This window comes from Xenopus laevis, chromosome 4L (genome assembly GCF_017654675.1).
Source record: "Xenopus laevis strain J_2021 chromosome 4L, Xenopus_laevis_v10.1, whole genome shotgun sequence".
Lineage (NCBI taxonomy): Eukaryota > Metazoa > Chordata > Amphibia > Anura > Pipidae > Xenopus > Xenopus laevis.
The window spans coordinates 51,477,965-51,495,601 of NC_054377.1; the positions used below are offsets into that span (position 1 = coordinate 51,477,965).

A 17,637-nucleotide genomic window follows, 5' to 3' on the forward strand; every position below is an offset into this window, starting at 1 on the left:
AGTAGAAAATATACCTGAATGAAAGGACACGATTATTTTAATCTCACAGGGTGGTGCATTTTATCCTTTATAAACATGGCTTTATATCACCAGAAGTGCAGACAGGCACATACACTTAGGGCTAGTCCACACGGGGAGATAGCGACGCGTTTGCGGTCGCGGCAACAAAGCGCCGCGACCGGCGCAGGCGACAGTTTTGTATGGGCGCCTATGTAAAAACGCCTGTGCTAACCACACGAGGCGATGCGCTTTTCAACAGTCGCCTGAAAAAGCCTGGTCGCTATCTCCCCGTGTGGACTAGCCCTAAAGGGGTTATTTATTAAAGGTCAAGTTGATTTTTACCTGAAAAAATTTGAGTTTTCAAGGGTATTTTTCAGTCAAAACTCGAATTTGCGGGTTAAAATTCCCTTCCCCCCCCCCCGAGATTTATTATACCCCGAAGCTGGAAATAACTTGAATCCAAAAATACTCCAGATAAAACCTGTCAAGGTCATGTAGAAGTCAATGGCAGAGGTCTCTCGAACCATTTGAAGATGTTTGTAGCCTTCCTGATGTTCGGTATTTTTTCAGTGGGTTTCCCTCAAAACTCGATTAATTTGAGCAATTCAAGTTTTTTTTTCACCAAAACCACAATCATTTCAAGTATTCAAGCTTTTCCCATTTGAGTTTTTTCATAAATGAGAAGCTATTCAAGTTGTGAGTTTATCGGAGGTATAAAAAAACCTCAAACTCAACCTTTGATAAATAACCCCCTATATGTACATTATACGCTGTATTGTGTAGCTTTATGCTACAAACAAAGCCACTGATGTTTAAATCAACATAAAAGCAGTTTTCCCTTACCTCTTGTAGCTGTGTGATCAACCAATATCTTTTTGTGAATTTTTTAACAATGTGCATAAAACAAGCAAGTTCAAAATGGGAAGGCCCATTTATTTAAGGGCGAATTTTAGTGATATGAAAGCTATTTTAAACTACGATTAAACTCTTTCTCTAAAATCATTAATGCCTTGATAGTTATTAAAAGATCCGAAAAAAAAAAGAACGAAAGGAAGAAAACACAAATTTTTCTAAAACCTCAAATTTTTTTAGTTTTTTTCATAACTACTAAAGAAACAAAATCCAAAAAATGTCTAGTCTGAATGGCTAAAAAAAAAAAAAGGTCAGGATCAGCGCAGCTCCCATTGACTTCTATAGGACCTCGACTGCTTTTACTTTTGTATAAGAGTTTTTGTGGTTTTTACACTTAATAAATCTCAACTTTTTTAGAGTTTTAGAGAAATGTTTTTAAAAACTTTAATTTTTGTGGGAAAAAAATCTGATTTGTGAAAAAAAAAAAAAGAAATCGGAATGTTAGTAAATAGTGTGCATACAAAATTTTCTATGTACTCCAGAGTGTGTGTGCAGTGGCGTCACATTTGTATGAGCATGCAGAAGTGTATAGTAGTAGGAAGTATTGACTAAAGGAACTCTTTAGGACTATTGTGCAGACTATACTTCACCTTCCTTCATTAATCTTCATAAACCTTCCTTCATAAATGTGGTGCATGGTATAGAATGTTTATAAGCAAAATGGATGCACTAGTATTTCTTTTCACAAGGCCTGAAAACACGACAATTGTTTATTTTAGTAACCAACGTAATGCAATACAATAAGTAAACATTAAATAGGCTTTTATAGAACAGAGCTATTGACATGCTGTAGTTTAGTAGCACAAAATTTCCAAAACATCCTCTTAGTGCCATCTGGGTTTTTCACAATATTAAAGCAAATTTCTTTGGCCAGACATACGGAAGGCATCCCCAGGTGGCAGATTAAGGCATGATGAAGCATGTTAGGTATATGATGTGCACAGAGAGTTGGTAGTGCTACAGGGCTCTTCTCATTCAGTATGGGTGATTCAAAGGGCCTGGTCTTCCACGACCTCTGAAGGGAAAATTAAATGGAAAAATCATGGTCCTATCTGCACTCCTCTAATTGGTCATCTGAGCATCAGAACACATTTTAATAGAGTTTTATTTTCCAAACTTTTTCCTATAATATAGAATATAACCGCTAGTACTGACCTGAAAGGCCTTCCTCTGGGCCTTTGTCCTCTCTGGTAATTGCCTCTGTTTCCTCGAGGTCTGCCACGGAATCCACCCCTGTCCGTGGTGCTAATTCCTGGCATGTTTGTTCTCTTGGGTAGAACCTACGCAGACAATGTTGGATAATATAGATGATACAGCAGCAGTAACTGAAATGTGTAAGGCTTAAATAAGAAGGAAAGCTATGGAGGCATTTTATTGCCAATAGATTAGATACAATAGTGCAAATTAGAATGCTATATTTATTCTGTAGAATGTTTTACCATACCCGAGTAAAAAGCTCTGTTTGTTTAAACTATGAATGTTTTCATTCATCCAGGTCATGGTATATCTAGTATAGGTAAATCTAAAAACAACTGGACTTGCTGAGTAATCAATGAAGACGGAGGATTTTCAACAAACACCATGTCCCTGTGTTTTTAAAACCTAGCAACACACTGAGACAAAAACTGGTACACCCAAAGGATCCAACACCAAAAGAAAAACAAAGCAATGTGGTATACGGAGTCCAGTGTAGCGAGGAGTGCACAGATCTATACATTGGGGAGACAAAACAACTGCTCTCCAAGCAAATGGCTCAGCATAGGAGGGCGAACTCTACAGGACAAAACTCAGCTGTCTTTCTACACCTAAAAGACAAGGGACACACTTTTGAAGATAGCAAGGTCCAAATCTTGGATAAAGAGGACCGCTGGTTTGAATGAGGCATGAAAGAGGCGATTAATGTCAAGGTGGAGAAACCATCCCTGAACAGAGGCGGGGGCCTTCGACACCACCTGTCTGCTACATACAATGCTGTTCTAACTTTTGTACCCTGGTGGTTTCAGAACACTTCACACATCCATTCATGCAACTCTCACAAGTAACACCTGTATCTAGGAGTTGCATGACACATTGGATAATCCTATCACAGTAACTACACAGAATCAACACCTCTGTGAATTTCTTCAGATGTCACCTCTTTGAAGAGTTACAATGTGCCATTGTGATTGGATCAGTGGAAGAGTTTATATGCCGAGAATTTCCCACACCAGTCAATTGAACTGAAGAAGCTGCTTGGATGAGTAGTGAAACGTCTTCATTGATTACTCAGCAAGTCCAGTTGTTTTTAGATTCACCTATACTAGATATCTGTTTGTTTAGGATAGCAGCTGCAGTATTAGCTTGGTGTGACATCACTTCCTGCCTGAGTCTCTCAATGCTCACTTATAGCTCTGGGCTCAGATTACAGCAGAGAAGGGAGGGGGAGGGGGAAGAGGAGCAAATTGAGCATGCTTACGCCCGGGGCAAGGAAGTTTCAGCTGAAGGCAGGAAGTCTGATACAGAAGACCATGTGTACACAATAGAAGGAAAGAAATGCAGTGTTTCTTTTGACAGAGGACTCAGAGCAGCACTACTTTGAGGGATTACTGGTATATTTAGGTGTACCTTTCTGATAAGGCTTACTTTGTTTTAACCTTTCCTTCTCCTTTAAGGTAGAATGCTAAGTCAATTTAGGCATTTTACATACTCTACTGAGTTATTAAAAATTCTTAGTACAAAGAAAGCTCAACTGCCTCCTTTTAAATATTTTTCCTCTGCCGAGATAAACATGTCAATGTCATGCTTTGTTTGCAGCGAGAATCTGCCTGCTTTTTGTAAAGTTGGCCAGATAGCAGATACTTTGCTAATCAGCATTTTCATTTAGAATCATACCTGGTGCAATCACACTAAATATTGATTACTGAATGATAAACTGGAGATGCAATGGATGGTCAGTTTGTTTGAAAGCCAATACACTTGGCTCACCAATTTTTACATTAAACATGCAGTCCATGGGTTAATTATAGATTTAATGGTACACTCCCTACTTGACTTCTGCTTAGACTAGACTAGAGATGGCATCAGTTCACTCCAGACCCAACAAAGCTTAAATGAAGACTAAAAAAAATGACCATCAATCTCCATTTGATTGTTCTAGAAACAGTTTATTTTCTCAGTTATATAAATTGTTAATGTATTGATGATATTAATCAGGAAATGTAATGTCAATTTCATTTTTATAACATACAAATAACATTCATAGTTCTGCATCTGACGAAAGGACATAACATTGTTTTTCTATGACCATTATTTCCCACATGACAAACCAAATATATGCATGGACAGTCTATAATTGCCTGTACTTTCAATTGTGTAAAATGTACTGCTATGTGCAGGGCAGCCATCAGGAGGGGATAGGGGGGAGAGTTGTAGGGGGCCCGAGGGTAAGGGGGGCCCTGGCCATGCCACACTAATTTGATTAGCCAGGCCCCCCATCTTTCTGAGAGCTGCTGACTTCAGGAAGGCATGGACATTTAAGGGGCCCTGGCCACCAATTTTCTTATAATGTGTGTGGGGGGGCCCTGGCCACCAATTTTGGCCACCAATTTTTTTTCTCATGTGGGGTCCTAGCCACCAATATTTTTTAATGGGGGGCCCTGGCCACAAATGTTTTTTTTATGGAGGGCCCTGACCACCAATATTTTTTATTAACCTGTGGGAACCCCTAGCCACCAATATTTTTTTTGTTTTTTTACTGTGTGGTGGGGAGGGTGGGCCTGTAGGTGGGGCTTGCGGTGGGTGCCTAGGAAATTTTGTCGTATGGGGCCCTGCGATTTCTGATGGCGGTCCTGGCTATGTGTGTCACTTTGGATAAATGTACAAATAAAAATATATAACAAAAAAAAAAAAAAAATGGCATGCAGTCATGAGAAGGAAAGCACCAAATCCACTATTTTGGATTCGACTGAATCCCCGAATCCTTTGTGAACTGAATCTGAATCCTATTTTGTAAATGCAAATTAGGGGCAGGAAAGAAAATTTTTTTTTAACTTCCATGTTTTGTCAAAAAGTCACATGATTTCCTTCCCAGACCCTAATTTGCATATGTAAATTAGGATTTGGTTCGGCCACGTACAAGGATTTGGCTGAATCCGAATCCTGCTGAAAAAGGCCAAATTCCAAACCAAATCCTTGATTCGGTGTAAAAAGAATGTAACAGTTTTGGGCTCCAGATAATGGGATTTGTTTGAAAATCATCACTGTATATATCGTCTACGAACCTATGAACTCACACGTTAAAGACACTCAGAACCAGAACAACTCAGCCTGAGAAAGAGGGGTGTGCGAGTGTGTGTCAGATTCCACAATCATTTGGAGACTTGCATAAACAGCCTTTAGTTCATTTCAGGGTCTTGGTTAAACAAAAAAAACTTGCAATAGTTTAAAATCAGTGATGTATCCATTTAAATATCTGTGACTTAACACTAGGGATGGGCGAATTTTTTTCGCCTCATTTCGCCGAAAAAATGACTCCCATAGACTTGTATGGCGGCTTGCGTCAAAAAAAAAAAAAAAAAAAACAACTAAATGGGTCAAATTCGCCCATCCCTATTTAACACCTCCTTTCAGACAGTAATGTAATTTAGTTTTATAAATACAAATGTAGTTTTATAATAAAACTAAATTGAAGTACTGTGTCTGAAAGATGATGTTGAGTAAATGATTAACCGACTATTACAGATATTTAAATCGATAGTTCACTGATTTTAAACAATTGCACGTTTTTTCCACAGGTTGAAATTCAAGCAAACTAGCATTGGAGGGATCTTTCCTCAAACATACCTTAATTGTCCGTCCTCGGAATACGGTTTCATCCATTGTCACTGCAGCATCTACAGAGTTCCTTTCTGCAAACTCAATATATGCATATCTAAAACACACCAACATAGTAGAAGGAATGAAAAACACATGTCCATCAAGTTCAACATTTTGTGTTCTATGAAACCTGCTTAAATTCCTAAAGGAAATAATAAATACCATTTGAAGCCTCTCCAGTTTGCCTCAGAGGGGAAAATAATTCAAACCCCCCCCCCTCCACGATCATGAGAGAGAGAATAAATTTAAAATATGTAGATTACCTTGGGAGCCCACCTCAATTGGATGGATTCTATTCTCAAGATAGCTTTAATTACTAGTACACTGGCCTTAAAGGAGTACCAAACCCCTTATTCATAAAACCCCCTACCCTTCTACCCTACATAGTCCCCCCCCCCTGCTCCCCACTGGCCTAGGTGTCAACTCCGGTAATTGCCCCTAAGTCTTTACTTACCTCTCTTTGCAGATTCAGCGCAGCGGAGCTCACGGGCACCATCTTCCGCGCTTCGGTAATCTTCAGTAAGTGAGTACCGTATCGCCGTATGCGCAGTTGTATCAATATTCCAGTCCCGAACAACTGCGTATGCACCGAAAGTCACGGAAATAGCCGAAGGGAAGAAAGAAGACCAGAAGATTATAGAAGCACCGGAAGATGGCGCCTGTGAGCTCCGCTGGTCTGAATCTGCAAAGAGAGGTAAGTAAAGACTTAGGGGCAATTACCAGAGTTTACACCTAGGCTGGGGGGGAGCAGATGGGGGGGGGGACGACTATGTAGGGTAGGGGTTTTTATGAATAAAGGGTTTTCCTTAAAGGCAGAACCACCAGATTGACTATAAGAGCAGTTCTTATGCTCTCCCACCAATAACTCCCTTTCAGATCTGTACGTTATGTCATAAGTTGTCACAAGTTCTCAATTCTGTGATTCTTTTGTTCAGGGTTCTGACTCTTTGTGAGTTCAGAATCCATGAAGCTCATTTCAAATAAACTTTTACCTCAAGTGATCTCCGGTATCTGAATTTCCACAACAATATCAACCAATACTTTTCATACCCTTTATCAGCTTAATCACTCTATTAAGAATTTTCTCTAGCTCAATACTATCCCATTTGTGCACTGGAAAATGCAGTGCATATTCTAGATGGGCCCATACCCATGGCTGCTCCTGTCATTTAATTTCAGCGCTCTCTTAGCAACCCAGGTTTCCAGAGCTCCCTGCAAGGATGCTACATCCTGGATAGAATTATTTGGCCTGTATAGTTTTGTGTCATTTGCAAACACACGATGCACTCCCCTACATAATTAATAAAAAATAGAGAACCCTGCAGTACCTCTCTAAGAACCCTCCAAGCAGAGAATGTACCATTGACAAGCATCTTCTGTACATCATACTTTAGTCAGTTTTCTATCCATATACAAACTACCAAGACCTTAGTTTAGTAAGTCGGGTTAATGCTGCACTGTTTTGGAATCCAAATAAATTATATATTTACGGCATCACCACTGTCCAACTTCTAACAATCATAAAAAGCATTTTTTTTTTAACATTCTCTGTCCTTCATGATGATTACTAATAATATTTTATTTTAAAGCCAATGTAAACTGGTACAATCACCCCATGACACAGTAAGTCTATATAAAATGGTAATAAGAATGTGTATTGCTATTTCTAGATAAATGGCAACTCACCCTTTTGGATGCCCGGAGAATTTGTCACATAAAATAGTGATGCGGTTGATGGAACCACAGCTACTGAAGTGAGCCTCTAGATCCTGGGCTGTACCTCCGTAATCCACCTAGAAAGAGATAATGTGTCATGTAAATACAGACACTATAGATCCCAAAGCAACGGCAGAGTGTGCTACTTAGGTTCAACACAACTCCAGATAAGTCAGTTACATTGGTCTAGTGGAAACAATTAGCAAGTGTTCATTTGTTGCAGCACACATGGGGAAACTTCAAGGACCACTTAAATCAGTGTTTTCATTTAAATAAGTCTATCTTTATTAATACACCCAGAAAAAACAGCATTGGAGGTCATGTCTCCCTTAGCTACGGACTTGGGGCAGAAGGACTGGGTCACAGGATCAACCAGGTAAACATATTTGAATCTACTGAACCTCCTTGAGTGAACACAGGGCTAGGGGCGGGATGCACGTGAAGTGAGCAGCCTTAAAACTATATATATGCTGTCTGGGCATAGTCATTAAGTTTATTTGTGCATCCAGTTCAAGTGCTGTGCATATGGCTTGACGTAGTTGGTGGAAACACAATCCCCTGACAGCCTGGTGTAGTGCTTAAAGTTGTTCTCCAGTCTAAGACTGATATTTACTGTATATGTAAAGATATACAATATAAAAAATCAGGTACGCTGTTCCTTGGTTTTACAGTTTACTTTTGTATCTGAGCTGTAGGTGGCAAATTGACAAAACTGACAGCAATTGAACCCAGTCTTCCCAGAATCACTGAGCTGTCAGCTAAGGTGAGGAACCACTAATAATGCAATGGCACATACAGTACACAGACTTGGCACACTTACGTTGCCAACATAAACTGATCGCTTGTCAATTTCTTTCTTCTCCTCTGCACTCAGAGGTCGAGGAGGACCTGTGTAAAGTGAAACCAGACAAAAAAATAATGCAAACAGGTAGCAGGCAGGCAATATAAAAATGGAGTATAGGAACTGTTTGTATGTAACTGTACTATGTATTCCAAAAAGATCTTTTTACAAGTCATTCTGAATTGAGAAAGCCAGTTGGATTACCGGTGAAACATCTTCATGAAAAACACAGCAAGTCTAGTTGATTTGACTTATTTCTACAGATATACCATGACCTGGATGAATGAGAATCTTCATAAACATGGGAAAGGCATATTTCACAACTATACAGGCTTCTGATTGCAGTAATAGACATTTTTGGGGGTGGGCAGGCCAGAATGGGGTGCCATTTTCAGGTCAGGCATAATATTTTGTTATTTATATACTTTATTTAATATAATGTTTAGTGGGGCATATTTAAGTCCTTCCATAGAAACAATAATAATAATAGAGCATCAAAACACAAGTGTAGCTGAAAAACCCCCAATATGATTTAATGTACAGAGTTATGGAACCTGCTCCCGGGGTGAGCCTATCCTTGTGGTGCAACTAAAGAAGCACTGAAAGTCAACGATCAATGCCGCAGTTGGAGTAACACGATTCATGCTCTTGTTTCCTACACTGTAGATATTTGGGGCAAAAGCTTTTTTTTTTTTGATTGCACAAGAAATGAGAATATGAAAAGGACTTACCCAATTTTACCAAACCAGAATTATATGTACTGGCCAAACTAAGACCATTTTTAATGTACCAAACAATGTACTTTCAGGAATATCAACGTTATCCTGAGCTAAAAGAATTATACTCTAAAAATCTTTCCTTTTTTTATATCAAAGATAAAACAGGGTGGTCGGGATTCCTAGGCATACTGATGGGCTGGAGGACTACATGCTATGTTTTTACCCTCAGTATATTCTCCTGCTGTCATCTTCGAATGAATCAGTTTCATGCAGGGCCTGGGGCTAACACCAATACTCTTATCCTGTCCAGATAACCCCTTCAGCCGCTCTGCCTCCTCCTCCATTTCTCGCACTCGCATTCTGATGGCTTTCAATTCCTGGCAAAAGTAGGGATAGTAGATGGGCTTTAAAAGGAATTTAATCTGTTGAAACTTTTTAAAATAAAACTTCTTACTAACAGGATCGTCCAATTCACATTCTTCAGCTCCATCCCCTTTGTCCAGTCCCGGTTCTTCTGAAACTCTCTCAGACATCACCCACGTCTCATCCCACAGGGAAGGCAAAAGAATGTGGTTTTCCCACACCTTGTTTTAATCCACACCTGAGTAAAATATCATACATACTAATGACAGCAGGGTGAGTAGTTCATGCAATTGTGGAATCCAGCTAAAACTATTAGGTATAACACACATTGGGGGTCATGTGTCTAGAATGGAAACAAGTATGGGATCTGCTATCCAGAAATGCATCATCCACGAAGTTCTGGGCTCTTGGGGTGCACCCAAAGTCAAATTTGGTTCATGGGTCAACCAAATCAAAGTCTTCTTTTGCAGAATTATTATGCTAAATCCAAACCCTAGACAGCTGGGTTTTTGGGGGGGGGGGGGTGCTTATATGCTTATACAAATTGTCAGTTCCAGCTGTTTTGGATTTAGCAAAATAAAATTAAATACACTACAAAGAATTGACCAAATCCTAAAATTCTGTATGGAATCCTTTATTCTGAAACCCGTTATCCCGAAAGCTCCGAATTACTTGAAGGCCATCTCCCTCAGATTCCATTTTAATAAAAGAGTTCTAATTTTTAAAATTTTCCTTTTTCAATTAAAACAATACCTTGTACTTGATCCCAACTGGGATATACTCAATCCTTATTGGATACAGAAAAACCATTTTAGGTTTAATTAATATTTAAATTATGTTGGTAGACAAAAGTTTGGAGATCATAATTATGGAAAGATTTCTTATCTGGGAAAACCCCAGGTCCCAAGCATTCTGGATAACAGATGCCATACCTGTACATTGCTAGCAGTAATATAACCATACCTTATACTTGGTGGTCACTAAATTAGCATAAATCCATGTTGGAAGCAAAAGAAATTGTAGCGATCCAGATTACAGAATCTGTAAAGTCCCAAGTCTCATACATTCCCGATAATGGATCCCCTACTTGTACATGCTGTTTGGCTAATTAGCAATTAATAAGCATTCTTATGGCATAGAAATGAGTGCAGTCTGTATCCCAGTCCAATTTTGAGTAGGCTCCTTAAAGTATGAAAAGGTAAATGCCGCAGCATATTTAATTCTGTGGATCTCTGCCACATCATTCAAGTATGGGGTTTGATCAGATAAGTAGGGATAACAATTCAAATCCCTACACCTGCCAGAGGGCTGCACCCAATGAGTTGAAATTAGCAAGGGTCCTGTCATTGCCTCATTCTCCCTGGGCCACAGCCTTTGCAGTACAGAGTCCACGTTTGGTTGATTTAATATTAAAGTACAATATCCTGTGTATGGTCTGATTCCCTGGGCCTCGTCTGAAGCTTTACTGATGGACATTATCAAAATATAATATATATATATATTCACTATAGAACACATGCATGGTTCTATTTCTATCGCAAGGAAGCTCAGATACAATACATGAGTTATTGGCAAATACAGACAAATACATTCTCAAAATGTGAAATCTTGCTGGAATACCTTTCTGTGAAAGGAAAATAAACACAGATTAAAGCTCACTTAAGTATACACTTACCTGGTGTGACTCTCCCAAGAAATGCTAATGCCCAAGAGACAGCACAGCAATACTTTTGGCCCAGTCCTTCAATAACCCTTTGTTTGCCAAGGCTAACAGGGATCCCTGCTTGACCAGAGGTGACTTATATGTTAACTCTGTTCTTTCCAAAACTGTTTAAACACCCACTCCATAGAATATAGTTTTCTGTATCTCTGTGCAGGAGTCTTTTGATGGTTTGCACCCAAAGTGCAACGTGGACACAAACTGCCTTAATCAAAAGCAAAGCTTCTTTGATTGACTCACCTGAAAGCAACAGGATTGCCCTTTGCCCCAGCTGTAATGGATGCTGGGAGTTGTAGTCTGACTATGGGTGGCTGCAGTAGTTTAAGGTGGACACCCCTGCCTTAATACTTAATTCTTAATACTCAGGGTCTTCTCTGTATTCATCCTTAAATCAGTGTCTTATTATTCTTAACATAAAGAGACTATTTCATGAAAGGTGCCTATATCAAAGGCATGCTATAGGGGTTTCAGGAAACAGCTCTACCCTGTACTATGTTTTTGTTGTAGATCCTATACCTATCCATACTAAAATGAACTTTGCATATATCAGGGATTTTACATTCAAGGGGAAGTTCAAGTTTATAATAACATTGTGCATGTTATATATTGATGTCATGTGTCTATTTCAATGATTATTTAAGTTGGTCTTTATTCTATATTTTGTATTTTTTTCATTGCGAGTCTTGCTATTTTGCTTCTCTCCCATCTGCAGCTTAAAATTCTGTCCTACTCTCAGGATTACAGCAATCAGACTGAATGGAGCTTGGTGGCATAGTGACTTAAAGGACTGCATCTGAACCATGATAAAAGTTAAATCTAAAGTGAACTACCCCTCTAATCTGAGAAGGATATTATTTTTGCACTCCATAATTGCATGTGTAGTAAAGCTCCTCTAGATGGCCTATTATTATAAGCACCTGATATGTAGCATTTGTGAATGTTCTCGTTCCAGCAGCCCAACAGCCACTGGTAATACTGTACTAAGCAGGTATTTTAGCCAACAATAGACTTTGAGAAGCTGCCCTGACTGATGAGTAGTTTCAATGTGTTTGGGTAAAAAATCATTCTCTTGCTATTTTAGGAAACCTTAATACAGGTATGCGATCTGTTATCTGGAAACCCATTATCCAGAAAGATCTGAATCACAGCAATCATAGGCACTTGATTTTCCTAGTTCAGGGCTGTATTTACGTCTGGAGCTACTCTAGGCACCAGACCTCAGCCCACCCTCGGAGAGACAGGGTACCCTACCTCTTAGCTCCAATGTTGGATTTAGCACAGTATCTAGGGCAACCTGGGGAGAGTTATTTGCCATATAGGTAAAAGAGGGCCAATCCCCAAAGCTGCCACCCCAGGGACAGGCTCTCGAGTGCCTAAATAAGGTCCTGTTTGTGTCATGATTTCAAGTCTTATGTTGAAGGAGTAGTTCATCTTAATTAATTAACTTTTAGTATGACGTAAACAGTGATAGTCCAAGACAGTTTGCAATTGGCCTTTAATTTTGTTTTTTTTAACTTGTCTCTTTGTTCAGCAGCTCTAACGTCACCTATAAACCTCAACATTTCACCTAGAAACCTCAGAATAAAAATTGAAGCCTCATAGAGCAATGGGTTGTTTTTTTTGCTACTGGCATCAGCGACCGCCCAACCCCCCCCATCCAATTGAAAGTTAGAAAGAGGCAAAAACAAAGGCATATAATTAAAGAACTCTAAATAATATGCTGTACTTTAGCAACCAGAAACCCCTTTAAATTCCAAAGTGGAGTGCTAAAGAACAAATAGTGAAATAAAAAAACATAATGCAAAAAAAATTTTTGTATTATATCCTTTTTTCCATTTGCAGTGAGCGTTTGTTACCTGCACATACCTAGGGTGGAAAACAAATTCAGCAAGTCTTTGGGGTATATTTATCAAAAAGTGAAGTAAGGGTAGGACTACACAAATGATTTTGGCGCGGTCCGACGCGCTGCGACAAATGCCTGCGACAAGTCGCATGTGATAAGTTAAGTGAATGCATTGTCGCATGGTATCGCTGCATTGATCCGACGCGACATGATTGTTGGATGCAGACGCTGCATGCTGCGTCTGCATCCGGCAGTCATGTCACGTCGGATCAATGCTGCGACACCATGCGACAATTCTATCTCTTTCCTTAGTTCTGTTGCATGCAACTTGTCGCAGCACGTCGGACCGCGCTGAAATCATTCGTGTAGTCCTACCCTTAGAGATTTATTTCTATGAGATTTTGAAAGGCGTATTTATCAAAGTATGAACTTTCACTTTCACCCATTGATAAATTCTCGTTTAAAAATCCAATAGAAATGTACGGAGAGTGGCGGAATTTCACTCTAGAGGATTGTGGCGACCTCTAACTTCACTTTTTGATAAATATACCCTTTTATATAAATCTGATATATATTTCTACATGTTTGATGCCTCTGAAATTCACTTCGTCAAGCTAACCTTGATTGGTTAAACAGCCTATTTATTTAATAAAATTGTTTTGTTTCCACAATCCTTGATGCATTTCCTTTACAGACAGTGCCAGGGAGCTGAATTCTATAATCAATATCCTCTGAGCAATACTTTATAGAAAGACAGAATTATGATTACTCCCATTTAACCATTTGTCTATACAGGTATGAGATGTGTTATCCGGAAACCCATTATCCAGAAAGCTCCCTATAATGGAAAGGCCATCTCCCTTAAACTCAATTTTTATCAAATAATTCAGATTTTTAAAAATGATTTCCCTTTTCTCTGTAATAATAAAACAGTACCTTGTTCCTGGTCCCAGTTAAGATATAATTAATGCTTATTGGTGGCAAAACAATCTTATTGGGTTTATTTATTATTTAAATTATTTTTTTAGAACACTTTGGGGCACTTTTACTATGGGTTGAATATGGAGGGTTAATTAACCCTCCATATTCGACCGTCGAAGTAAAATCCTTCGACTTCGAACATTGAAGTCGAAGGATTTCCGCATTTCATTATGGTGGCCATACACGGGCAGATAAAGCTGCCGATATCGGTAGTTTGGACCGATTTGACAGCTTATCTGCCTGTGTATGGGGGCTTCCGACGGGTCTTCCCGATCGATATCTGGCCACGATATCGATCGGGAAGGTTGGATTTTTACCCGACCGACCCGTCGGGAGCCACTTGGCGCATCGTAATTTGATCGTTCGCCCATACGGCCGAACGTTCGAATTACCCCCGATATAGCCATGCCGTTAGTGGCATATCGGGGAAAGATCCGCTCGTTTGGCGATGTCGCCAAACGAGCGGATCTTGGAGTCTATGGCCACCTTAAGTCCGAACGATTTGAAGGATTTCAATCCATTGATCGAACGATTTTCCTTTGATCAAAAAAAGCTAGGAAAGCCTATGGGGACCTTCCCCATAAGCTAACATTGATGCTCGGTAGGTTTTAGGTGGCGAAGTTGGTGGTCGAAGTTTTTTTTAAAGAGACGATTTTTAGTTCAAATCGTTCGTTTCGAAGTCGAAGTAGCCAATTCGATGGTCGAAGTAGCCAAAAAATACTTCGAAATTCTAAGTATTTTTTATTCTATTCCTTCACTGGAGCTAAGTAAATGTGCCCCTTTATGTTTAGAGAAAGATCCCTTATCCTGAAAACCCCAGGTCCTGAGCATTCTTGATAAAAGATCCCATACCTGTATTTCTAACGTGGGTCAGTGGATGCACATCTTTCCTACACAAACTCACCAGCCAGATGTCAACTCAGACAACTTGGTCCAGATAGAATCCAAATTCCTAATTAGTTTTCATGACATAACCCTCCCCACAAACCATACCATATGTTTTAAGATGTATAGAAAATGACACAAGCTGCACCCATATTAAACTTTTTTCTTTATGACACAGAAACAGAGCACAGAACAGACACAGGACCTGAATTTATGGTTACAGCTGCCACAGGTCAGACATAGAACACATTGAAATACCAGCATGCAAAGATACACAGCTCCACTCTGCTGGGGCCACCTTCAATGAGGATGTGTATATTACATGAATGCTTTACACAGGAGCCCTGCAGTGTTTTACTGAATGTTATTTTAGACATTATGCAATAGCAAACGGACGTGCCCCCTCCTTAGGTATTATCACTTGGGATTCATAGATAGATGAAACAAAATCTTCGCAGCACAGGTTGGCCTTGACACAAGACATTAGAAAGAAAAAGTCACTGAAATGCTCCTCAATCATTAACATGGTTGAATGGTCGAAGTCATGTGAAGGCCTTACTTTTGAGCCGTGAGAATCAGAAGTTTGAAATCAGTCCCAGTAAAGGCCACTCACAACTTGAGGCTTAAAAATCTGCATATAAACACCAAGACCAAAAGAAAGGGCATATAGGACAGGGCCACAGGCTACCAAGAAAGCCAGCCAATAATACATTGGCTAGATTTAGCCCAAGTAAGGACCTCTAACGATTGGACGTTTAGCACTTGACACCATTTAAACAATGACAATACCTGATCTTTGGGATCGTTAGATATTTCAGTGATGGAAAAAAAATCGAACCAAGGGGTGTCAAAGAGAAAAGAAAAAGGCAGCAGAAGCAGAATGCCATGCTTTGCACTGGTAGCAGTCAGTAATTTCAGCTATAAATTAAACATCGGAAAAGTGTCAGGGGCAGCCAATGTATCAGCACTTTTGTACAAATCGATTTAAATCATACTAAAGCAGTGATGTGTTTCATATTAATACAAAGTGCAGTAATGAGGTCTCTGGTTAAATGTAAAATTACCTTTAAGAAAGAGTGCAATTACTAGTTAACTATCACTATAGTCATCACGAAAATAGCTGATGCCAAGAACTGTCTAGATTTACTCTTTCAGATCTGTTCCTTCCTTCTCCATTAGGCTGCATTTATATTTTTGTTTGTGGCTGTAACTGTTACCAGTGAAACACTCCCTGACAGGACAGATGAAAGACTCAGGATGATGTACCATTGGTTGGCAATAAAGACTGAATAAGGGAAGCATTGGATTACTGACTGAGAATGAGACATATACATGGGTACTCACTAAGTGCCCCCGTGGCACGAAAACATTGACAAATCTTTCGTGGGCAAGTCAAATACATTTAAAAAGCTTTGTGAAGCACTACAGAGCTCCAGAGTGGCATTTAAGCCTATGCTTTAAAGCTAAAAAACTCCCAGGGTGCACAAGGTCACGGCTTAATGGTCCAGGGGTCAATTTATGCATTCATTAAAGCTGATTTTTGAAACCGCTTCCATAATCACATTTTGGTTTAATGTGGAGCATCAGTGACAATGCTTGAAGTGCTATGGGCAGCTATGAAGTTAATTAGAGGTAGTGTGGGAAAGCTAACATGGACAGTCACATACGCAGGTATTTGCAGTTTCTCAAATGCCGATATATTATGTAACCAAGTGCATAAAAGAGTAATTGATGCTAATTGTGTTTTTCCATTTATGCAGAGGTGCTGAGAACAGGTTCCAAATGTGTGGAATGGAAGTGTGGACTTTGGGACAGCAGAAATTCTAGGGGCATAGGAAAAATAACTAGCAGGCAACTGTAACAGTGATTTCTGCATGCCCCCTATTACACACAACAGACCTTCTGGTAATAAGTAAACAATACAAGAGGAGGGAGAGAGACATTTTTAACATGTTGTTTCTTCCACACATTGGCAAACTATTTGCCCGTAAAGATTTAATTAATTTGTCATTTTTAAGATGCTCCCTAACCCTCCTGTTTCTTAGCTAGTTACCTTACTTCCCATTTGCAATTCAACCCACAAGTGCAATCAGAAGCATGCAAGGATGTGGGGCAAAATGGTTTTGTGTTTCTGTGCTACAACATAGATCCAGTGCATGAGTAATACATCTTCTTGCTGGCCTAGAGAAATAAATAAATGTCGATTAGCATTTAATGCTAACATTAAGTTCTGGGGCATTGTCACAAATAAGTCAGTACAGGAAAGAAAAAGCTACTAATCCTGCCACATTCTGAGGATAGAGTGCAGCCAATCTAGGGTTTAGATATCACTTTGCATCTTAGTACCACAAACATGATTTAGAGTAGCTGGTCTACTCTGGCTGGTGTGAATTTGCCCTAAAGATTCAGGGGTTCATGGCTAGCAAATATTTGGCAAAGTATCAAACATTGTGCTATTTTTGGGTTTCTTGGGCATAAAAACAGTGTTCCTCAAATACAAGTAGCAGCGCAAGGATTGAGGTCATTTAGTCCTGGAAAACGAATCTGAATAACCAACCCTTTAGTTAACACTTTTACCTGGTGATATATCCGTGTGTGTTTGGTTACGGTTAAGTGAGGACTCCTGAAAGTAGATAACATGGTACAGAACTTATCATGTTTATCACCATTCCTATTAGCCAGGTGACTTAATGCACCATCTTGTACTATGCATACTGCAGTAAGGACAGATGAAATATCACTGCATGATACCCCAGAAAGTGCCTTATGATACAGCCCCCCTTTAGATTTAAAGGTTTCTAAA

At 39.4% G+C, this 17,637-nt stretch overlaps 1 protein-coding gene across 4 annotated transcripts; it reads right to left on the bottom strand.

Annotated features, from left to right (window-relative positions):
• Positions 1-1,596: 1,596 nt before the first annotated feature.
• On the bottom strand, positions 1,597-11,481 carry pabpn1l.L (poly(A) binding protein, nuclear 1-like (cytoplasmic) L homeolog). 4 transcript variants are annotated; one of them, XM_018241486.2, is made up of 8 exons: positions 11,366-11,481; positions 9,501-9,643; positions 9,266-9,419; positions 8,303-8,370; positions 7,453-7,559; positions 5,734-5,821; positions 2,068-2,192; positions 1,597-1,927 (listed from the first exon to the last, which is right to left on the bottom strand). In XM_018241486.2, the coding sequence occupies exons 2-8, from the start codon at positions 9,573-9,575 to the stop codon at positions 1,888-1,890; spliced, it is 657 nt and encodes a 218-aa protein (XP_018096975.1). In that variant the 5' UTR covers positions 9,576-9,643; positions 11,366-11,481; the 3' UTR covers positions 1,597-1,887.
• Positions 11,482-17,637: the final 6,156 nt, after the last annotated feature.

What these genes read in the sequence shown, in the direction of transcription:
- pabpn1l.L (XM_018241486.2), bottom strand. Translation starts at nt 9,575, where the DNA reads ATGTCTGAGAGAGTTTCAGAAGAACCGGGACTGGACAAAGGGGATGGA. An exon ending in AATGTGAATTGGACGATCCT is followed by an intron (nt 9,420 to 9,500) that starts GTTAGTAAGAAG and finishes TACTTTTGCCAG; the next exon opens with GAATTGAAAGCCATCAGAAT. An exon ending in AGCAGGAGAATATACTGAGG is followed by an intron (nt 8,371 to 9,265) that starts GTAAAAACATAG and finishes CACTTTACACAG; the next exon opens with GTCCTCCTCGACCTCTGAGT.